Source organism: Panulirus ornatus, chromosome 20 (genome assembly GCF_036320965.1).
Source record: "Panulirus ornatus isolate Po-2019 chromosome 20, ASM3632096v1, whole genome shotgun sequence".
Lineage (NCBI taxonomy): Eukaryota > Metazoa > Arthropoda > Malacostraca > Decapoda > Palinuridae > Panulirus > Panulirus ornatus.
Genome location: NC_092243.1, coordinates 7,918,053 through 7,942,693, shown reverse-complemented (window position 1 = coordinate 7,942,693; position 24,641 = coordinate 7,918,053). Strand labels below are relative to the sequence as shown.

Here is a 24,641-nt window from a genome sequence, read left to right as displayed (position 1 = left end):
CAATCGGAGTAGCTATTACATTCTACTTTATGTATCACTTAAATATAGTTTACAAGTTCAGTTAATTAAATCCCAAGCGTTAGTCAGTCATTTAGCGATGATTTAGAGACAGATTTCAGGTAAAGTGTAAAATCAAGAAGTCAGGCTTTTCTGATATACCTCTGTTGGATTCCCCTTAACCCACGAATTAGTTTAAGCCAGATGAACGAGGCAGCCATCAGATACGGGGCTCTTGTTTCACGAAATTGTAGAGGTTAATTGTTTTTAGTCACTTTATTTTTTTTTTTTTTGCTTTGTAAACAACTTGGTTATCTGTGTGTGTGTGTGTGTGTGTGTGTGTGTGTGTGTGTGTGTATGTGTGGAGATGGAGGTTGGGGGGACGAGACTTCCAACCGTAAATTTCGGTGTGATTATGTAAATGCCGACAGAAGACTCGCGCATTTAGGAATTTTGTCTAGATATCTGGAATTGATCTTGTGAGGGCGGTATCATGTTTCATCGCCTCAAGCTCTTCTTTACTCATGATGTTAGGAATCATACGTCTGTATCATATTTCTCTGACCTGTATACTCGTCTACACACACACACACACACACAACACCATCCTCCTTGTTATGGCCAACGCTATCCTTGATGGGTATCTTCCCATCAGAGGAAAAAAAAAAGAAAATTACACACCCCAATTTATAGAGACATGCAACCCCTTTACTTAAGACATGCAGTACCAATATATTCCGTAATCTCAACCTTTCTACCGGTAATATATATATACACACACACACACACACACTGAAGAAATTACCTGGTATGCAAATAATTCCTCCCTCCTCCTCCTTCCTCCTCCTCCTTCTCCTCCTCCTCCTCCTCCTCCTCCTCCTCCTCCTCCTCCTCCTCCTTCTCCTCCTCCTCACACCACCCCACCCCAGAGATCAACTACATAATGGGTAGCAGTGTAAAAGAGGTGGGAAACTAAGGTTTTTGCTGTGAACACTTCTGTTTAGGGATATAGAACCATTTGCTTACGTAGAATACAGAAGAGATAGATAGATAGATAGAGAGACAGATAGATGGATAGATAGATAGATAGATAGAGAGACAGATAGATAGATAGATAGAGAGAGAGAGAGAGAGAGAGAGAGAGAGAGAGAGAGAGAGAGAGAGAGAGAGAGAATCATTTCGATCCCATTCTCTGCACTTGGTTGTTTGTTTCTGACTAGCTGAACTCTAAGATTCTCCGTCATATCTTTATTCAGGTACGTTAATCAGTTCTGATGATTAGTTTCCTTCATGTTGCCTTCTCTGGACAGTTAATGATGCATTGTATAAAATATTTTCTCTCCTTTATTATTGATAACGTGTTTGGTTCCCTCATGTATATTCATGTTCTGTGCCTTCATCATCTCATTAGAATTCTCGATTATTGACAGTTATTCTTTTCCATTTATGTATTCTAATGTCTTTCTAATTATAATTTTTTTTTACTTGACTCTTGACATTTCACTTTTTCCTAATCATCTAAAAAAAAAACCCAGTTTACTTTTGTGTTATTGTTTCTCAGGTATATCTTTTTTCCTTGTCAAATTTCCCTGTGCCCATCAGTCTATGTATATCATCCTGGGATTGGACGAAACGGATCGTAATATTCAGATAAATTCTGGAGATGTGATCATAATCTTGGAGATGGATAAAGATCAATATGATGTTTATTAATCGTATGCCTTAATCAAACGATTATAAGTAGTTAAACCAGTTCTAGATTTCAAAGCAAATGGTTCTTCACTTCTAACACCATAAAAGTTTATATATATATATATATATATATATATATATATATATATATATATATATATATATATATATATATAAATATATATATTATTCTAGGTTAGTTGCTGTTATCGTACAAAATTAAATCTTACGTACTTGTCCATTGAGAATTTATCAAAGTTGAAATTCAGTACATCAGACCCATCCTTAATGCTTCATCTGAACAAATAATTATTCATGAGATGAAGGAAGAAAAAAAAAAAGCAATGGAAAATAATTCATGATTAGATGGTATTATCGTGCTAAAGTAAATCTTATCTCCAACCTTAAGTCTTAAACCTTTAAGTATCAGGTTACTGTAGTAACCCACACTAAAGTAACTAAATGAGGCAAGCCACTTTAACTTCAGCTTATCATACGCCAATTGCTTATCAGCTGTCCTCATACTAGCCATTTACGGGGGTCGGGTTTTCATCAGCAGGCAATATCCCATCAGTCTCCAGTCCTTGATACTGATCTCCGGGGGAACCCTTGATTACTCTTGTTTTTGTTCGCCTCGCTTTACGAGGGCGTCGCAGCCTCCAGCACCGGGTGTAGGCCGGTAGTGAGTCGAGAATGCTAATGTGTGTTGTTGTGGTTTGAGAAACCAGCAGATCCCTCGAAGAGAGCTTTTCCTCCAGCCGACTGTTTATTTTTTTTTTTTTTTTTCACTCCTGGGGAAGTGATGTTTGCTTGGAGAGAGAGAGAGAGAGAGAGAGAGAGAGAGAGAGAGAGAGAGAGAGAGAGAATCAGTCATGTTGTTATGGGGGTGAGGCGATGGTGGCTGTGGTTTATACTGGCTGTAGAGAGAGACGTCGCTGTGGTTGCTGCCAGCGGGTTCGACAGAGTCAGTGTTCGCTGTGTGAAAAACAGAGAGAGAGGGTGTGGGTTACCGTAAGTCAGGTCGATCACGATCCAAGCTGGTAATACACTCTTTAAAGAATTCCATTGTCCCATGTGATGTACAAGTCTTCTTGAAGCGGTTGGGATCAGCATGCAGTACTATTAGTATAGGGGGGTCACTGAGGGGATACAGAAGTGATGGTTTTAGTACAAAGGTGAGGAATGAAGAAAGGCTGTTGTACTTATGATGAATGGATAGAGGGTAGATGTACTCTTGTGAAACGTCGCACTTGCGCGGGATTTGTCGCTGGCTTGCAAAGAGGCAAAATGATGGACTATCTACGAGGGCGAAGTAGAACTGTAAGGTTACTTATTATCTATTCACGAACCAAGTCATGACCCTAGACATCCACTGTTGCCCGCCGTGGCACCGGATCTTGACCTGGAGGGTCATCGTCTGACTACATTTTTTTCCCTGAGAGCGGCCTTTGTCCACTCTGATACCACGTTTCATCACGTAAAGCACTGTTCCCTCTTACGAGGTCTCAATGTGAGAACACTTACCTTGTGTTATGGTACCAGATCCTTGACCTGGGTTAACTCACCTTCTGTTCCAGTACCAGGTCTTGACCTAGGTTCACTCACCTTCTGTTCTGGTACCAGATCCTTGACCTGGGTTCACTCACCTTCTGTTCTGGTACCAGATCTTGACCTGGGGACACTCACCGTCTGTTCTAAGTACCAGGTCTTGACCTGGGGACACTCACCGTCTGTTCTAAGTACCAGGTCTTGACCTGGGTTCACTCACCGTCTGTTCTAAGTACCAAGTCTTGACCTGCGGACACTCACCGTCTGTTCTGGTACCAGGTCTTGACCTGGGTGTCGGTCAGGTTCAGCTTGGCCGCCAGTTCCATGCGATCCTGCACACTCAGGTACTTCTGACGCTCGAAGCTCTTCTCCAGCGTCTGCAGCTGGTGGTCGGTGAAGGCCGTGCGGGCCTTACGCTGCTTCTTGGTCTTGAGGGAGCTGTCGGGCGATCGGGGCGAGGAGCAGCCTGAGGAGAGAAGTTAAAGGTCGTAGGTTATTACCTCACTGCCGAAGCCATATCTCGTTACAGCAGCAGCAGCGTAACATTAGGGTCACACTCTCTGTTAAGTAAGGCTACAAACGTCTTACCTTAAAGACCTTTTACAGCATACTCTAAAAATTTCCAGAGATTAGACGAAGTTTTCTTGAACAAGTTGCATTCTGTTCGCATGAAATTTCAGCTCCGAAATCCTCAAAGGAAAAATGATCGTCAGTAGCTCAAAAAAATAAATAATGATTGATAAATCCTACAGAGAAGTCGATGGTGTGTGGATCAGCTATTTGTTTAGACTTGAAGAAAGTGATTCTTATAGGTGGCATTTATGGATCTGGAGAAATCGTGTGATTGGGTTGATAAAGATGCCTTGTGGCAGGTGCTGCGAATCTGTGGGACAAATGGAGAGATACTAAACCTAATGAGGAGTTTCTGCTGAAAGAGCCAGGCATGTGTGCGAGTAGGAAAGGAGATCGATTTACAGTTTCAGGCAAAGGTGGGTCAGCGTCGAGCGATGTCACGACCTGATCTGTCCTTGGATTGAGTGGTGAGGGAGGTAAATGCAAGGGTCTTGAACTGAAGGAGTAGAAGTTCTGCCTGCTGAAGTTTGGGAGCGTGTGAGGTTACTCAGTTGGTGGATAAGGGATTAAAGACTGGCTGAGTGTGGTCAAACGAGCATCGAAAACACCAGTGTGATCAAATGAGCGTCTTAAACACCACAGTGGTCAAGCGATCGTCGCTCGCGTCTCGGCTCACTACCTCGCCCCTGTGGTGTTCAGAGGATCCTATCCCATTCAGAATCTCTTGCAAGCAGGCAAGACGGGCGAGGAGAGGGGGGGGGGGGGGTTAGGGGGCACCACAGCCGCCTTGTGCGATATGAACCTCGACAAAAATTAGGAAATATCGCATGTCGGGTCGTGGGGCGTTCGGCGACCTTGTGCCTGACCGGTCGTAAAGGTTCGGGAGGAGGGATACACCTGAGTAGAGGCAGCAGAGGAAGAGGAGGAGGAGGAGGAGGAGGGATACCCTCGAGGAGAGGTACAGCAAGAGGAGGAGAAGGGGTATCCGCGTAGGAGTGTGGGAGGAGAGGAAAGGTTGGGGGGAGATCTTGGATCATGGTAGGGCTGGACACTAAGGGGCTAAGGGCCCCACTGAATTCACATGACGTCATTGGGATAGGTAGATCACAGTGATGTCACCTGGGGAAGGCGTGGGACTTGATGAATGCATGGTGACGTAGCTGAGGTCGCTACACTCAGTAGATGTGTCCAGAAGTCACTGCAATTCTGGGGACCTGATAGATTGATAATGACGTCACTACAAGCGTGGTATCCCATGAATACATGGTCAGGTCACCAGAGGCAAGGAACCCAAAAAAATCCATCGTAAGGTCACCAGAAGTGATGTACCTGATTGATACACGATGAAGTCAGTTGGTATAGTGAGAAACGTTGAGTACACAGTGATTTCATTAATGGGGATATTTGATGAATATAGTAGTCAGATAGGGGTGAAGATTTGATGAATATAATGGTCACTAGAGGCGAAGATTTGATGAATGTAATGGTCACTGGAGGCGAAGATTTGATGAATATAATGGTCAACCAGAGGCGAAGGTTTGATGAATATAATGGTCACTGGAGGCGAAGATTTGATGAATATAATGGTCAGATAGGGGTGAAGATTTGATGAATAGCATGGTCACTATAGGCGAAGATTTGATGAATATAATGGTCAAATAGGGGCGAAGATTTGATGAATAGAATGGTCAACTAGAGACGAAAATTTGATGAATATACGGTAACATCATTCGGAGATGAAGAAAATATAAGGAGGGGAGGGCATGAAAATAAACAATAACGTAACTATTGGGGGTTCAGTAAGGCGTCTAAGACCCTTTGATTTATGATATCAGCCATATAGGGGGTTCAGTAAGGAGTCTAAGACCTTTGATTTATGATATCAGCCATATAGGGGGTTCAGTAAGGAGTCTAAGACCTTTGATTTATGATATCAGCCATATACGTATATGGGCTGCTGGACAAGTCCCAAAATATATACGTAAAGCCACACTAAAGATATATTTCAATAATGAGTGAAATTACTACAATCTTGCTGAGGTTAAAAAGAAAGTTCATCTTCCGGCATGTAACTTTAGCTCACTAACTTTCGCTGGCCCCTGTTGTTAACAGGCTTGATGTGTTGGACCCGACAGGCTGTTGGTTTGTTTCGTTTGCAAAGTACAGTCTGCCTGTTGTCGTAGTACCTTCAAAAATAGTTTCTCAGTCTTTGGGAACTTTGTGTAAGTTCGGCTTTCACATTTGTATTCGCCCATATTTTTCATTATTCTGTTTTTCCTCAACACCTTCTCTAACATTCCTGTGAAGAGTCTCTTTCAACCATAGTAAGAGATCAGTTTTCTTCGTAAATGTTGAGGGTAGAATTTCAAGGCAGGTTTTCTACGCGTTCCGAAGCTCTTCGATATATTTCTTGTCCTTTATATATTTGATTTTTCTTTAGTTTACCTATTTCATTATACCCCTCTCGCCCGTGACTGGAGTCTTCAGTATAGAAAAACAAAAAAGATTGACAATCCAGCTTCCTTCACTGCTCTTCGTGTAATCCAGACGTCATATGAATTTCACAACAGCTCCTGTGATGTGCGAGATGCCGTCATATCCGGTCACGCAGTAACTCATCATCATCGCCGCCCCTCACCCTCCACCTCCTCTGGTGTCTTCGTCTTTCTCCCAGTCTTGCCTCGGGTGAGGCAAGGTGGGGGTTGACCAACAGCCCTGTAAGTCGAGCCGTCGCCCGTGCCGCTTCAGTGGTCCCCGTAGCGTCTCCTTCCACCACAAGAGCTCCCGAGCCCCCTTCTCTTCACCACCTCCACCTCCTCCATCCCACCCTCCCACCCTGCTCCAGAGGCTTGACGTATTAAAGGGTTATGTTGTCCCTCCCAGGGGGGTGTTCGTCTGCCACCGAACGTAAGAAACCTGTGATGATTCCAGGCCAGGGCCTGTGTCCTCCAGCGTTTCAGGACCGGAGGGGGAACTTTCCTAGCCGCTGTCGTCGATCAAGAAGATCCATGGAGAGACGCACGCTCGTGCCCCCGTGCTGGACTAAAGCAAAAGGCTTTTTACGGGCGAGGTGAAGGAGGAGTCTGTGGCGACGACGCCTGAACAAGCCTTGAGAGGACAGGGATCACACACGAAGCTCGTGAGCCGTCCTCGGGTATCATAAAATGAACGTCCAACAGGTTGAAACCAGAGAGCAAATTCTTACATGTAAAAACTTAGTCTACAGAGGCCCGTCCCTAGTGGGCAGTGGCATCGGAGGCCCCCACCACCACTTCCTGGCTCGGCTTACACTCCAGGAATGACGTGTATTCGACCTCTCCTCCTCAACCCCTTTTACCTGCTCTCACCATCACCTCCGCCTCCTCCTCCTCCTCCTCCTCCTCACTCGGCATCTCCTGGCCTCTGCTCTCCCGTCCAGGTGTTTGTTGCGAGTTGTTTTACGTAAGAGTTTCGTCAGTGGGTTGTCGTCCCTCCGCTTACTCGAATAAAGGTAGTGTTGTGAAGATGTTCCTTCGGTTCACATCTTCGGCTGATCTCTGTTCTGTGTCCTTAAACGCTCCACTGACAACATAAGTTACGTTTTTTTTTTTCTTTCTCTTCTATCATTATTGTCTGAAGTTTTACATAATGTGCCCCGATTTCGAAAAGCGTCGCTCAGTCCTTCACACCCACATCACTTACTGTGTTGAATATGATTCATATCTTCTTTGATTCGCCTTCGTGAACAGCGTCCAAGAATGATGCCATTATAGAAAGAGGTTCTCTTCCACTTGGCAGACAGAAGTCTACTCCACGACCTGGATGAAGGAGGGTATCTACGGTTCTTGATCTGGAATCAGGTGGTGCCACTTCACCCGCATCTTGGTAGATGCAGCACCCCTTCCATTGGATCGCCTTAATGCGTGATCTTATCATCTCTGGATCGACCTTCCGGGGACTGGGGGCCCAGGTAGCTGCACTTGGTCCATGGCAGCCAACTGATGCCCTGGGCACATCTCAGATTTCTAGAGGATGGGGGTGAGGGGGAGAGGGTGAGAATGATAATGAAAATGGTCTTTCCAAAATGTAGTGAAGCATTTTATTGCCGTTTTCTACAACGTCTGTCATCATCTCGGAATGAAGAGCACATAGGCGATAGCAGGTGAAGTCTTTGGTAGACTGAAGCATCAGAAGAGATTAAATGAAGGGTAGATATAAGTAGATATGATCCCTCTCTCTCCCCCCCCCTCAAGCCAACCTCCACTCCTCTGTCGGCTTCAAGATGCCTATCCCCGTGCCGTGGCCACCTTTTACCCGCCACATCCTGAGTATTACTTACCAGATCCATCTTGAGGAGCATCCCACTCAAGTTCGCCCGCCCAGGAAACCACAGGAATGAATGGTAGCGGAGGAGAGGTGGTGGAGAAATGCATACGAGATGACCAAAGAGAGCCAGCGAGACACGAGAGCTGGAAAAGCGGACGAAGACGCGAGGAGGAACCGTACTCAAATTACTGCAAGACGAAGAAGAGAAAGATTATAGATAGAAAGTTAAAGTTATAGATGAAGAGTTAGAATTATATAGAGGTAAAGATAAGATAGATGGTGGTTAAGTGAGAGAGCGCAAGGGGTGAGATAGAATAATGTGATGTTAAAGTCAAAATTACGGATCTGAATGATAATCAAGAATGTACAGGGAACTCACGACCATTTGAGTCTTGGATGACAGTGAATGACTGTCACAGGAGGAAGAGAGTGAAAGTTCAGTCCCCTCAGAAGGTGCTCCAGTCATCAGTACTGGATATTGCTGTATGAGAAGTGAGGCAAAGGAAATATTCACGTACGGGAAACTCGTACACAACAGCATCTTGAAGTTATGCATCAAGGAAGGAAGGGGCTGAGAGAAGACGAGGGAATGGGGCTCCACTGATATTGTATATTGATTGCGTCAGTACAAGAAAGAAAGTCATTTCTTTTTTCTGGATTCACATGATGCAACAGAGACTGCTGCCGTGGTACACCACACACACACACACACACACACACACACACACACACACACACACTCTTTGAGAAGTATCATTAGCAGTCGACGAAAAGGAGTGTATATATATATATATATATATATATATATATATATATATACACTGAAAGAAATCAGGTCTCAGAAATCCATAGATCTGTGTCGGGAAGGTGGCCACGAAACTCCGACCCTCCTTATGAACTGCTAAACCCAGATCATGATCACAGGTCGACCTGGCGGAGAAAGAGACATTAAGAAGAAGCATTGAACCAAATGACCTCATAACTCATCCCTGATTCTACACGTGAAGTGGTAGGGAGTTGTTTAACCATCATTACCCGTGACCTGACTGCTCATCTGTACGGTGTGGATCATTTAAGACTGAGTCTGAGCAGAGGTCATCGTGGAACACAAAGGTCATGATGGTGCGTCGCCATCGGCAATGATATATTTTCCGACTTAAGATTCTCCTCTCGCGACGCCTCATCACCGCCCGGTGACGTATCGTAATTGAAGTGTAGGGGAGGCTATGCTGGAGGGCATGTCTCCTCCCCCAATCTTTACTGTCAGAGCGAGGAAGAGGTTGATTAAATCATCAATAACCATTTCCGACCGAGGAATGATGCAGGAGGGAGGAGAGAGAGAGAGAGAGAGAGAGAGAGAGAGAGAGAGAGAGAGAGAGAGAGAGGGAGTACATGGGAAAGGCAGATGACAGAGGGCCTGTTGGCCTACGACTAAGTTATAAGCCTATGTACCTTACTTTTCTCTCTACCTGTTCCTGTTCTAAGTGGATGTGGTAAGGACAGAACAGTACGGAGGGCTCTGTCCTCACCCTCTACCACCAATACAAGCATCCTTTGCTGTACCCATCCTATATACCAAACTTATATTGGGTCTGTACATCTCAGTAGTGCAGGCCCTCATGTCCTCATACCTAGCTAGGAAGTAGGTCTGTCATCACCATCCTAGTATCTAAACTATATACCAACCTTACTTGTTAACTGATGTGTCCCATTGCTCAACATGAATTGATTTTGCCATGTCAAGCCTACATTACCTGCCACAGCTTCATGCCATTTTCAAATCCTCTTATCGCATCCCTATTCGTCCCGTTTTCTACTCTCAGTCTCTCAAACAAACCACAGACACCTGACGTATACTTTTTGTCTTGCTTACTGGTAAACGTTCTTTTTTTATTGACGGTCACTCCTGTACTCACTGTACAGCTACTCATTTGTTTCGTCCGGGAATGTCTTCTGTCATAAGTCAAATCCTCTTTTTAGTGCATCGGTTGTCACTCCATGTATACCTTCGTGATCGTTTCGAGCAAAACGAACCTAAAACATGAGCTTGAGCGCGTAGACGATGTGTGTCTTAAAAATTCAGTTTACCGTTGTTGATGAGGTACGGTTTTTTGGACCCTATTTCGAGGACTGATTGAGAATTGAAGTTCGTCGCATTGTATAAGAAAACAGAAAGATTTTGTACATTCTTCGCGAGCACGTGATGAGGCAGTGAAATCTGGAGTGGTTACAAGACTCTTCAACAGAGCGTTAATGATTCGAATCAAAGAATATTTGGATGAGGATATTTGGGGCCGCGATCGAGGCGTTTCGAAGGCTGTCCCATCCCAAGAGCTTGCTGGGACAAGAAGAGGATTGCCAGAAGAAGAAGAAGAGACACTAGAAAATATCTAACAGTATCTACAAGTCACATAGGAAGACATCTCTCTTCCGAGTGCTTGTACTCGCCACCGTAAGATATCTGAACTAATCTAATCTCGTAGCAAAATGTTCCGTAACCTCATTTGCTAAACATAGAAAATAACTGATTATGAAATGCTCTCAGCACGTATGAAGGACTATTACTAGGAAATTAGAGCAAATTGCAGAAATTACTGAAAAGATTATCATTTCATTTTCTGTTCCTTGACATCGTACAATCTCTGATAACTAGTATCTGGTTCGTGTTTTCTCGTACAGTGTGTCTTCTTGACGCTGATTAAACATGTGTTGTCACAGTCGTATTATCCCGAGGTGTTACACACTTCCCAGTGATCTAGAGACAGTACAAGTGTTTCTAAAGTCTTACGTATGATATCAGCTGACGGTAACTGGTGTTGTATAGTGTTGCCTTACGTCTAGATGTAAACCTCAGAGCGACATAGGCGCCTCTCGTGTGCTGTGTTATCTCCATTGCCTGCCCTCAGAGCAGCACCTCACTATGAGACATATATCAGTGACAGATAAGATGGTGGGTAAACGTGCCCTTCTTGGTATGAATGAGGGCTTGCCTGTGTAACTACAATTAGATGATCCTCTGATGATCATACGTCCCAGCCTTGGAAACGTAGCTGTGTGGCATAGCGCTGAACATTGTGCATTCTAGGATATACTTGTGTATTACATGTACTTAAGCCCTACCCCTCAACCAGCATAATTTGCCTCAACACCACATTTGTATATACATCCTGTTGTGTAAATACACCTGTAATGCACTGTGTTTACTACGGTAAATACCTGTTTCTGTTGAGAACAATGTACTTAAGACATTTTCTTGTTGTCCTCTAAAGGCATTTATCGTCTTCTAATTGGACTTTCTACTGATTCCTAGACATTCAACGCACTTCCATCTGGTATGTTGATATGCTTGGCGGCACAAAATGGTCTCGGGAGAGGCAGGTGGCGAGCACCAGCGAGCTATCCATCGTAATCATTCTGTTCTGCCAGGCGGATCATCGCTCAGAAAGAAAAAAAAAAGACATAGAAAGAAAAGCTGTAAACAGGAAACAGGAACTGGGGATCTTCCAGCCAGTAATCAGGTTTTCATAGCCACATCACCTAACCAGATCGCATTACCAGGTTTGTGTGAAGCAGTCGTTTGCAGCTCCCTGGCCTAAATGGTGAGATACTGCCAAATAGACGTAAAGACTAGTTCTTTTCAAGAGATAATGAGATAACGTTCGATATATGGAGAGATTAGTCTCTTCAGGAGATGATTTGCTGCTTTCATATATATATGTATATATACGTAAGGATTCGTCTCCTCGGGAGATAGTGAGATACTGTTAGATATACGTAGGGCTCCGTCTCTTCAGGAGGTAAGGACATGATATATGATTAAGGCTTTGTTAGAAAATTGTCGTTTATAACTACTAATCAATCCAGGCTTTACTGGAAATTATCAGGTATTAAAAGTCTCTTATTCAGATAGATGACTGCTCACTACTTACTAGAAAATCCAATTATTTTTTTTTCCCTTTTTTTTGCTGGTCGTCACGACGCGTTCTGTTATATGATACCTCCAGATCCCGACAACACCTAGCTTCCTAAAATGTTTTTTTTTTTTTTTTTGGTCGGTGTGGCTCAATGCGTCGACTCAGCTCGGAAAATTTGATATTCATCTCTGAAGTGTAATCATGAAGGGTCCCCCTTCCTCCTTCCTACTTGCCACCGCTGCCGTCTGGGTTGGGGGCTTGTCCACGGTGTTGGAGGATCGTACTCAGATGAGGGAAGTGAGGAATGTAGAGTGAGGAAGTGAGGTGGGGATGCGTCATCGTTTCTGATCGTAACGTTCAGGGAACTCAGGCGTTCCCCACTTCGTACGTGTTCTTTACGTTTGCCTCGCAGGGTGTTCCAGAAACACCAGTAGGAAAAGAATAATCTATTCCTCATTCTGAAATGCGTCTGTGATTATTCCAGTACGCAGAGAGGGGCCAGTAAGAGTGTGGAGGGTGATAAAGTTACGAGAAACGGGACTATAATCTGTTCGCATTCTTGAAACGGGACTATTTCATCTTGGTATACTTATTATGTGAACTCATCAGAATCTTCAGCAGATATTCTGGAGGAGTATACAAATCAAAAAACAGAACGACATTATGTGTGTGGGGGGCTGGAAATCCTCCCCTCTTGTTTTTTTTTCTTTTTTTTTTTCCCAAAGAAGGAACAGAGAAGGGGGCCAGATGAAGATATTCCCTCAAAGGCCCAGTCCTCTGTTCTTAACGCTACCTCGCTAACGCGGGAAATGGCGAATAGTATGAAAGAAAAGAAATATATATATATATATATATATATATATATATATATATACATATATATATATATATATATATATATATATATATATATACATATATATATATATATATATATATATATATATATATATATATATATATATATATATATATATATATATTATTATTATTATACTTTGTCGCTGTCTCCCGCGTTTGCGAGGTAGCGCAAGGAAACAGACGAAAGAAATGGCCCAACCCCCCCCCATACACATGTATATACATACGTCCACACACGCAAATATACATACCTACACAGCTTTCCATGGCTTACCCCAGACGCTTCACATGCCTTGATTCAATCCACTGACAGCACGTCAGCCCCGGTATACCACATCGCTCCAATTCACTCTATTCCTTGCCCTCCTTTCACCCTCCTGCATGTTCAGGCCCCGATCACACAAAATCTTTTTCACTCCATCTTTCCACCTCCAATTTGGTCTCTCTCTTCTCCTTGTTCCCTCCACCTCCGACACATATATCCTCTTGGTCAATCTTTCCTCACTCATCCTCTCCATGTGCCCAAACCACTTCAAAACACCCTCTTCTGCTCTCTCAACCACGCTCTTTTTATTTCCACACATCTCTCTTACCCTTACGTTACTCACTCGATCAAACCACCTCACACCACACATTGTCCTCAAACATCTCATTTCCAGCACATCCATCCTCCTGCGCACAACTCTATCCATAGCCCACGCCTTACAAATTTCATGTAGTCTACCTTGTACTATCTGGAGTACCTGTGGTTCTCAACATTAACACCTACATCATCCTCTAACCATTCCCCCCTTCTACAGGGGATACTCGAATACATTCATGAAATCAGCAAAGTTCCATTTCAGTGAGACGTAGTAAGACCACACCCTCCCGTTAAAAGACGGAGTCTGATTTAGAAAAGCGACGTAGGTTCGTCAGAGATGCGGGGGTGTAGAAGTAACCCGGGTTGAGCTGAAGCAGTATATGTAACAGCCTTCCTTTCTTCCAGCCCTTCGGGTATCATGTGTCCACTCCATTAGTTGGGAAATACTAGACCATCTAGATAGCAGAAGAAACAGAAGGATAGGTTTCAGAGGGATAAGATCATCCGTGAACCGCGTGTTTATCGTCGTAAGAAATGAGAGGGGTTGGGGGGCGTGTGGGGAGAGTGATGTGAGATAATGTGAAGGGAAGCACCAGCTGACCACCCTTGTTTTCACACACACACACACACACACACACACACACACACACACACACACATATGGGCCTCGGTGGTGCAGTGCTTGGTATTAGTGATCATAAGTGAGCATGGATTCGAATGCGTGGCGTGGCAGTCGGTATACACTTTGCCCAGGTGTTCATCCTCCCTTTGGGGGTCTGATCGGTAAATGGGCTAGAGTGTGTGTATGAATATATAGGGGCAAAGACAGGGTACATATACACAAGGTTAAGAGACAGGGCAGTTCGATCAATTACCATCCTGTTTTACCTGGGAGTCATTATATACTGTATATCTTCAGCTTATCTCCCTCCCTCTGCCTTTAGTTGACTCATATTCAGAGCCGTAATCCTCCCTCACTCTCCAGGATCTCCTCACGCTACCATACCTCTACCTTGACTCCTACAAACTCCAACTCCAACACCGTAACCACAACTACCACGCAACCCCATAACTCTTTCCCTCCTTCGTCTGGCAACTACCTCACACCCACCTGTGATGCAAATATCGTAAGACAACAGATCTTAAAACTCCAACTGCTCGTCAAACACCCAAACTTGCCAACCCTTCCCTTCCCCCTCCTCAAATCACGAGAAGCGCCAAGGAAAACCAACAGAGAAACGCCTTAGACCAAACACCGGGAGAGTAGTTGCCTCAACCACCTGCGAACCTGAAGGTTTGATACGTGATTGTGTAATCCTCCTCCTCTCGCTGCGGAGCGGAGCGCCACTCAAGACCGGATAACCACCACCGCCTTCCTTCCTCTCCCCTCCACCTCCTGATCACCTCCTCCCCCAGGGTCTCGCCACCAAGTCCATTACGGAAGCCGTGAAACAATAAACCAGACAGAGCACTGTGGGGGTGTCCCTTACCTGTATATTGGTGGCTGTGGTTGCAGACTCACCTTACCAGCAGCACAAAGACCCCACTGCCACAGCCTTAATTACCAGTGCCAGTTTAACTCGTTAGCCTCGCCGCCTGGTGTAAACCCGGTGGAACTGGGGTGTCTTGTTATACCAGGAAGTGTCACCGAGTGGTGTGTTTTGTCTGGGTGTGTCGTCTGCGGGTCTGTCCACCTCCACGGCTCTGTCATTTGTTTCTGACGCTATCTTGCTCACGCGGGAAGTGGCGAGCATATATATTTATATATATATATATATATATATATATATATATATATATATATATATATATATATATATATATATATACATATATATATATATATATGTATATATATATATATATATATATATATATATATATATATATATATATATATATATATATATATATATATATTTACTGAATGGAAAATGTACTAATTCTTGCCAGCTAAAATTGGAACGTGCGAATGTAGATTTATCTTCACAAATCTGTTACATTTCTCGTCACAAGACAAGAAGTCACAAACCATGAAAGAGAGACACGATTACCTCCACTGCTTGATTGTCCAAAGATCATTATTTATTGTCAGAATAATCATAACCTATAAACGTAAGTGGGTTCGAAGCAGGAGACCGATGTTCTCTTTGTCTGGTGCGTTATAAGTGAGGCAATACAATGCATGTTCCGCCATAACATTCTGGGCAATCGGTTGGCTTCATGTAAATCCCTTAGAAATATCTCATGGTTCATGGGTGGAGGGAAGGTGAGGTTTCTGGGGAGTTGAAGACTCTGGGACGACAGGAGGAAGAAGGAGGGGTTGAGGGAGGTGGGGTTGGGTTGTTAGAGGGATCTGTGGGAGTGCGGTGAAGGGAAGAGAGAGAGGGAGAGCTAGGGAAAGAGAAGGAAAGGAGGATGAAGAGGAGCAGGAGGAGATGAATAGTTAGTCTGAAAGGCTCAACCCAACCTAGGACTCAACCCTGATACTTCAGTGTATATCATTTGTAACACAGTAAGCATCACTGGGCAAAGGTTTTGAGGGGGGGATGTATGGTAAGGAATTCAGAGGCTGTGTATGTGTTTGATCCACACCACGGAAGCGGGGATGGATTTAATGATGATAGATAAACAGAATTCATCCTGAAGCTTTATGTCTATCACTGTAATTACCAAATTTATCAGAATCTTTACTTCTCTGATCTCAGACATCATCGATTAACGTCAGGGAATCGGCAGTAGAGTAACGGTAAATGGTAGACGAATGTGTAGTTTAACCTCGCTTCGAACGACAGCAATCAACACATTTTGCTAGTGATTTTCAAACCTTCAACACAATTCATGCGTCGCCTCCTTAGCCACCGCAAGAGCAGACACAGTGAGGCGGTGTCTTGCCCTGACTAGTGTAGAAACGGTGGACAATGGAAGGGAATCCGAACTCTGTATTAAGATCATCTTAGGTCACCGGCCGCCGGGGTATTACAGTCGCCTTTGTTTAAAGATCGGAGGCGGGGAGGGGAGTGAGGTGGGCGTGGAGCGATCGTGGTGAGGTTCAGTTACATACACGTATATTTCTCTCTCTCTCTCTCTCTCTCTCTCTCTCTCTCTCTCTCTCTCTCTCTTGTTTGCCCGTCCACTGTGTTCGTCTTTCTTTCCTGCTTCTGTGTCTGTCTCTCTCAGTGTTTATCTGTGAGTTTGTGTCTAGGTTTTCATCTGTCTGTCTTTTTGTTTGTTTCTCTGTGTATATCTGTCTCTTTGTGTGTCTGTCTTTCTGTCTGTTTGGCTGTGTACGTCTCTCTGTCTGTCTTCACACACACACACACACACACACATATATATATATATATATATATATATATATATATATGTGTGTGTGTGTGTCGCATGATATGATGATCACACTTGTCCGTGATGATAGCATGAACGTGAAATCGCACTTCAGTAGGAGTTCGTACGATTTCATTCAACATGTAATTTTTCTGTACATGTGGCACGACATGTTTCGTGGAGACAATCCACCTCAGGTACTGGCACCTGATGAGGTGGATTGTCTCCACGAAGCATGTCGTGCCACATGTATAGAAAAATTACACGTGAAGCCAAATTGTTCTGAACTCCTACCGAAGTGGGATTTCACCTTCGTATGTGTGTGTTTCCAGCCACTCTCCCGTATGACTGTCTTTATGTAAGTAACTGTACCTCGTCTACGAAGACTGAGTCCAGCGGCCATGATCTTATGTTCAAGATAAGCGACCGTGGTTATGATGATGATAATTCCAGTCTCTCACACTAGAGACGTCGATGCAGTGATGGTGGTGGTGGTGGTAGTGGTGGAGATGATGGTGATGGTGACGGCGGAGATAGTGGTGGCTGTGGTGGTGGTAGTGGCGGTGGGTGGAGATGATGGAGGTGATAGCGATAGTGGTGGAGGTGATGGGGATGATGGTGGTGGTGGAGGTGGTGGTGGTAATGGTGGAGATAGTAGAGGTGATAGTGGTGGTGGTAATGGTGGAGATAGTAGAGGTGATAGTGGTGGCACATAGTGGGGGATGGTAGTGTTGGGGAGGATGGTGATGGTGGTGGTAGAGATGGAGATAGTGGAGGTGGTAGTGTTGGAGAGGATGGTGGTGGTGGTATTAGTGGTGGAGACGACAGGGATCGTGGTGGTGATATAGTGTTGGAGACGATATTAAGCCAGGAAAATACGTTGCAAGAAAATTGTGTCTCTCTCTTCCGTGTAACGTTGACGAAGGTGAATAGAGCCAGGTTAGTGGGCCGCTGGCAGTGTACAAAGTGCTCAAAGAAGGTGATTGATACCTTAATGATAAATTATATATAGATTATCATAGATCATGTACAGATTATATACACAATGTATAGTTAGTGTAATCCCAGTTCTGTGAATGTGGTTTACTGTTAACAGTGATATGGGAAGCTGTTGTTTAACCTGTATAATGGTAGATGTGTCTGTAGGATTCAGCGAAATCCTTTTTGTTCTCGAATGTGAAGCTTCTGTGACCGTAGTTCACACGTTACTGGAGCGGTTGTATGTAGGATGCGTCACTTGGTTGTGACCCAACGTTTAAATCACCGATTTCGACGTCGATGTCGACAAGGAGGGAGGAGAGGAGGAGGGGATCGTTAAGTCCACGAACTGGAGGTGAGCCACACGTATCCAACCTCCTCTCTCTCTCTCTCTCTCTCTCTCTCTCTCTCTCTCTCTCTCTCTCTCTCTCTCTCTCTCTCTCTCAGGGTAGGTACCACGGGCCAGGGGGACCCCCTCACACTACAGATCATGGCTCCTGTCCTCCCGTCTGGTTACTTACCTAATCACTGACCCCCGGCTGGAGGAGAAACCAAAAAACCTCAGATTGGGTTCGCCTATGATCTGTGATCGTATGACGTCTTTGTGTGGTAGAGGTGTCTCTCTCAACACCCACACATCTAGCGCGTCCAGTCAGGGGATGTTTTGACTTAATGAGGTGAACGGAAATGTCATGATTGGACGACACTGTGACTTGAGTTCGTTCAGAAAATAACTTGACAGTGGACAAAGGTGTCATCAAGATGTCAGAGTATTGTAAGGAAGTTAGTGAAGAATGTAAGATAATTTCTTTCCCTGTATTTAAATCACTGAGGTCCCTAAATCGTTTCTTTCCCTGTATTCAAAGCAGTGAGGTCCCTAAATCGTTTCTTTCGCTGTATTTCAAGCATTGAGGTCCCTAAATCATTTCTTTCGCTGTATTTAAAACATCGAGGTCCCTAGATTACTTCTTTCGCTGTATTTAAAGCATTGCGGTCCCTAAATCTACAAGAACAACCCCAGGTTCGTATAGTAGTGTTACCCTTCGGTAAAACATCATCAGTTACGATGGAAGAACGTTAGATTAACTCTGCTTAGGTATTGTCTCCGTGCAAATGCCACGTTACGGGGTATACCGTTATGATCACGAGGAAGTGAGAGACGCGTAATGACTTACACACACACACACACACACACACACACACACACCAAGGAGGGCCTGTGTCTATAGACAAAGGGAAGATGTGAATTCTCAGAAAAATAATGGCGTTCAGGTGGTCACCGAAAGAGGTGACCTGCGTGAAATCCTAGTGTAATGTAACCCGACACCAGGTGTGGGCAGGAGGGAAAAGTTCAGGAGAAACACGTCGTCTTATCTCGCGCGCCTCAAGACCTTGGTCAGGATGGCAAGTGTTGCGTGGGTTCTTACCCACCTCACACTCCCTCCCTCTCACACACTCCCTCCCTCATACTCTCCCGCCATCCACTCCCTCCTTACACTCACTCCATTCCCTCCACTCCACTCCCACTTGGCCCCTCTCCTCCGCTCTTCTCTGTATGACATCTTCGATGGAGGAGAGAAATAAGAAGATGATGGTGGAATGTCTCTAAGTTTAGTCGGTTCTTCTGACAGTAGAGATGTGTTCACTCGTAGAGTAAGGGGGCTTTATGTCGTCAGTGTCGTGTGTGTGTGTGTGTGTGTGTGTGTGTGTGTGTACCCATTCCTGTCGACAGGACGAGAACAAAACATGTCATAAACTTGATATTTGGTTAGAGCAAATCGTTCCACTATAAACTGGCATGTTAATAGGAAGAAAAGCGTCTATGTTATAGACAAGACCTATGAATCATAAGTACTGATCTCTCTCTCTCTCTCTCTCTCTCTCTCTCTCTCTCTCTCTCTCTCTCTCTCTCTCTCTCTCTCTCTCTCTCCTTCCATCAGTAAAGTGTGTACTTTACCCCGAACAACCAGCCCTCCGCCCCCCCTCCCCGTTCCATGCTGGCAGACGACAGTGTCTGTACCTTCCCACACAGTACGTAAGTCTCAGCCGATCATTGATCTGGGCGTGAAATTGAAAAACGGACAGCCCATTACCGACGGCGTAATGGAGGTCTGCTGCTCGCCCAAGTAGGACATTGCAATGTTGCCTTGTGTTGTGTTCGCTCGGTGTGCTCGCCAGATGTATTCACTTGGTAATGTCTGCGTGACGTGTTCGCTAGACGTATTCGCTAAGCATGTTTGCAATCTGCGGTTACTAGCCATGTTCGCTAGACTTGTTCGTTAGTTATGTTTGCTGAACGTGTTCGCTACCCGTGTGTTTCCTACATCTAATCACATGTTTGCTTGATATGTTCGTTTGACGAGTATTGCTTGATGGGATGCGGTTGGACGCATGACAGATGTTTCTTTAACGAAGTTTATAACTTATTCTTTTTTCTCTGCAGTCTATTATCTTATTTTTTTTTCCATGTCTGAGACGGCACGATATATATATATATATATATATCACCTAGTCTGAGCCAGGTATACATCTTATAAGGGTAGATGAACAGCTTGGTTGACTGTGGACCGACTGCCGCGACCAGGATTCGAACCTATGCGCTCGACCCCTGGACGGCCCGTGAATGCGTCACGGTCAGGAACGTTAATCGCTACACCACCGGAGTCCATTTATGTGGATGTTCATGTTTATCTTGCTAATTAGAGACGCGATGTATGTATGTACAACTGAAATTTACATTAACCAATTAATCATTGGCCCAGGACCTTATTCCCATGATCTCTTGCTGCTCCAAGGATACGCTGCTTCCAGTAGCAAGGTAATGATGGACTCCTTTGTAGTGAGATCTATGACGTGACTGTATTGCTAGAGATACAGCTTACCCAATGGTGACTTTTCACTCACGTTATAACCTTTCACAGGTGCATTCTGGCAGTACACACACACACACACACACACACACACACACACACACAGACTGATCAAAAAATCACAGGCGATGCTAATTACCACGGCGCAAGTGACCCTCCCCCCCCTTCATTTTTTCTAATACCATTTGATGCCATTAAAGTCGACTCCTCAACTTAGCTCCATGGTAGACAGAAGGCACACAGCGTCTTGGCCCAGCAGGAGGCAGTGGAAGGTCGGGGGGGTGGGGGGGGGGGGGTTGGTGAGTGAGGGGGGGGGGGAGGGGGGAGAGGGAGGGGAACGTGTCGGGTGACAAATGCGGACTAACCTCTTCACACTCTCTTCTTATTGGTCAATGCTCACCCCAGTCTGATTCCTCAACTGCCCCTCAGACACGCAGCCGTCGAGACATCCTCCCTCAAGGGTGGCATATCCTCCCCTCACCTCGCCTGTGGACGGGGCGAGGTGCGCATTCACTCCCGAGTGTTGTGTTGAGTCCTCCCATGACCGTAGGGAGGGGACGGGAGTGGTTAAACAAAGAGGGTTGTCCTCCCGAAACCGAAGCCACGTCTCCTCGCTCCGGGAGAAGGTGTCCCCGATAAGACACAATTAATGATGACTCGGATCGTGTGTCATCAAGTCGAGACCGCAACACAAAAGCTGTTGAAAGGCGAGTACGGTTTGCGGTCTTGCCTCCACTACTCCTGGATCGCTTCTTTTAATTCCCGGTTTTTGTGCGGATTAAACACCAATTATAGACTCCTTTAAGGGCGATTTTACAGTGCCCGCCCGTCGCTACCACCGACTCTATCGGTGTGGCTCATTTAGCGCGAAAGGGGCAACATACATAGGTTATTGAATAATGTGTCCCCGTCGAAGAATATATTTCTGGGATATTCATATACACCAAGTGGGAGTTAAGTTTCATGTTTATCACACAATTGAGAAGGGAATATTCCTCATTAAGACTGAACATGAAACACGAGAATGTTGTTTCTCAGCATTTAAGAACCTGATGTGTATTCTTATATTATCACTCGTTAATTTCGTTTATCTAGCAGTGTCCCCCTCTACAGCTTTCGGTCACTTTCTGATCGAGTGACTGCTTGGAAGGTAGTTCTGTAACGAACTGATCTCCTGTATGTTTCCAGCCATGGGATTAGTTGTAGAATAACTAAAAACTTCTCTCGTAAACTCTGAGACGTCGTGCACCGTATGTGTCGCTGAAGCAGAGGGGAAAAAGAAGAGGTCAGTTTATGACAAATACATTTTTGTGATTACCCTTTGTGTGTTACGGTATCTGCTGAGGAATAAAGTGACCATAATTGGGGTCGTCTGTCAACAGTTATTCATTCCCCTCCCTAATATCGCCTCACGTTCAATCGAGTTGTCCCCGAATGAAGGACCCAGCCTGACTCATTCGAAAATTAGAAATCGACGGCATATTTCTTTTTTTTACGAGGGTGAATGATCGTGTGTGTTTAAAGCATCGATTCATATCACGACTATTACGTTCGTCGGCTGGCGTTTCGTAATCTCACTTTTCACCGGGTGCGGCTCCTGTGGCAAGCAGGGAACTACAAATCATTTACCACTTAATCAGGGATCGTTTGCCAGTGGCGAGGTAACGTCAGGAACAAATGAACGTTGGATTCATGAGTGCGCATCCAATCCCTAGCTGTCATTCCTTCATAATGTACGAAAATCAGGTTATAACATCCACAATCAAGCCCTTCTGACTAAAGCCATGGTCTACACTAACCGTTTGATGTGCCTTGGTTCGACCTACTTACTGCACGTCGCCCCCCGTATACCACAGCAGTCCAATTGAATATCTTAAAGGCACGCCTCTCGCCGTCATGAATATTTAAGCACCGATTCTCTAAAGCCTCCTACACTTCACACTCACAATCTTTTCCGGCCTTCCCTACTGTGCTTGCCCCATCTACTTCTGACATGTAAATCCTCGGCTAATCTTTTACGTTCGTCCTCTCCATATGTCCGATTGGGCCATTTGACGCACCCTGCTTTGCCCATTTAGTCAGACTGCGCTTGTTACCACGCCCCTCTGGAACACTCAGCCCACCTCACTTCACATATCGTCCTCAGATATTTCATTCCCAACACCTCCACTCTCTCGTTCTCTCTTTCCCTTTCAGTCAATTGTAGCACCTTTGAATATATAGAGATTCGTCAGTTGATTGTCACATAATCATATACAGTACGAGTTATACTAAAAGAGGAATTCCTTCAGAAAAGTCATAAAACGAAATATCTACTCAACGTAAATGAAAAATGTTATAAATAAAAAGGTAAAATTACATTTGGCATAAATCGTTGAGAATTACCTCGAAGTTTAGAGTAAAAACCAAAAGAGGAATATTCGAATACTCGAGTATTGTAAAGCTGGTTTGTTTACATAGGAAATGATGTACACATAGCGGTCGAGATGAACACAGTCTTTACTCCCACGTCTTCACTCCCACGGACGCACACTCACACTGCCTCCCACTGGACGTGATGAAGACCCATTTCCCTCCCCCTCACCCCGTCGCACGTACGCTCACTCACTCACTCCAGCGCATCCCTCACCGTAAGCAATAAAGAGACATAACCGTCTCCAAGTAATTGCAATTCATTAGTGGCAATCAGGAAGGACAAGGAGGGGAAAATCAACGTTATAACAGGAGTGTTGCGTGGAGGTGACGATTCTCAGACGTGAGAAGGAACGGTGTGGGGGGAATGATGGCGTATCTCTTTCTTAACCTCTGCTACTTCATAAATATCACGTCGGTCATTACTTCAGCGTGACGCCATCAGGGAGGGACGGTGATGAGGTTAGAATGAAGCTGAAGCCGTGATTATGTGGGGGGGGGGGGGACATTATTCTAGCGTAGCCGACATCAATCGCGTCTTCCTGAAAAAATTCTCACCTCCTGATACTGGAAGGGTATTACATTTTCATCAGGCAAGACAATATGAAGGTAATTATATAATCAGTGATAAAGGATTAAGGTTCATTATTTGTCATACGTTCGTTGGTAATGCATTTAATGAAATCACCCTTGACACACACACACACACACCACACACACTTTATCGCCGTTTCCAGCGTTAGCAAAGTAGCGCCAGGAACAGATGAAAAGAGGACACATCCGCTAACATTCATTCTCTTGCTGTTAAGTGTAATGTGAAACCGTTGCTCCCTATCCACAACCAGACCCACACAGACCTTTCCTTACTCCCAGACGCTTCACATGCGCAAGTTCAGTCCACTGACAGCACGTCGACCGCAGTATACCACATAGATCCAACTGATTCTATTCCTCGCACGCCTTTTCACGCTCCTTCATGTTCAAGTCCCAATCGTTAAGAATCTTTTTCAGTTCATCCTTTCGTCTCTTATTTGGTCTCCCGCTTCTCCTTGTTGCCTCCACTTCTGTGGTAAATATCCTCTTTATCACCCTTTCCTCACTCATTTTCTCCATATGTCCAAACCATTCAGCACACCCTCCTCAGCTCTCTCAACTACAATCTTCTTTTTCTTTTATTACACATCTCTCTTAACTTTCATTATTTACTCACACCTCATATTTTCTTTAACCCATCTCTCGCATCCATATAATATTGTCGGGACTACTATACCTTCAGACATACCTATTTTTGTCCTTCCAGATAACATTCTCTCTCCACACATTCTTCAACGCTCCCAGAACCCTTCGCCCCCTCACCTACCCTATGGCTCACTTCCTCTTCCATGATTCCATTCACTGCATTGTCCATTCCCATGTATCTAAAACGCTTCAATTACTCCAATATTTCTTCATTCAAACTCAAACCCCACCTAACCTGTCCCTCAAACCTGCTAAACCTAACAACCCCACATTTATCCACATTTCTTCTTAACTTTCTCCTTTCACACACTCTTCCAGACTCAGTCACCAGTATCTGCAGTT

At 44.6% G+C, this 24,641-nt stretch overlaps 1 protein-coding gene and 1 long non-coding RNA gene across 2 annotated transcripts in view; one reads left to right on the top strand and one right to left on the bottom strand.

The window, feature by feature from the left end:
- The window catches only part of LOC139755897 (uncharacterized), a 754,411-nt gene that overhangs the window by 225,195 nt on the left and 504,575 nt on the right, over positions 1-24,641 (top strand). The gene's annotated exons all lie outside the window — the stretch shown is intronic.
- LOC139755896 (uncharacterized) overlaps positions 1-24,641 on the bottom strand; it is a 78,417-nt gene that overhangs the window by 24,999 nt on the left and 28,777 nt on the right. The window contains exon 2 of the mRNA XM_071674611.1: positions 3,499-3,703. Coding sequence (XP_071530712.1) covers positions 3,499-3,703 — 205 coding nt within the window. The remainder of the gene's footprint in view (positions 1-3,498; positions 3,704-24,641) is intronic.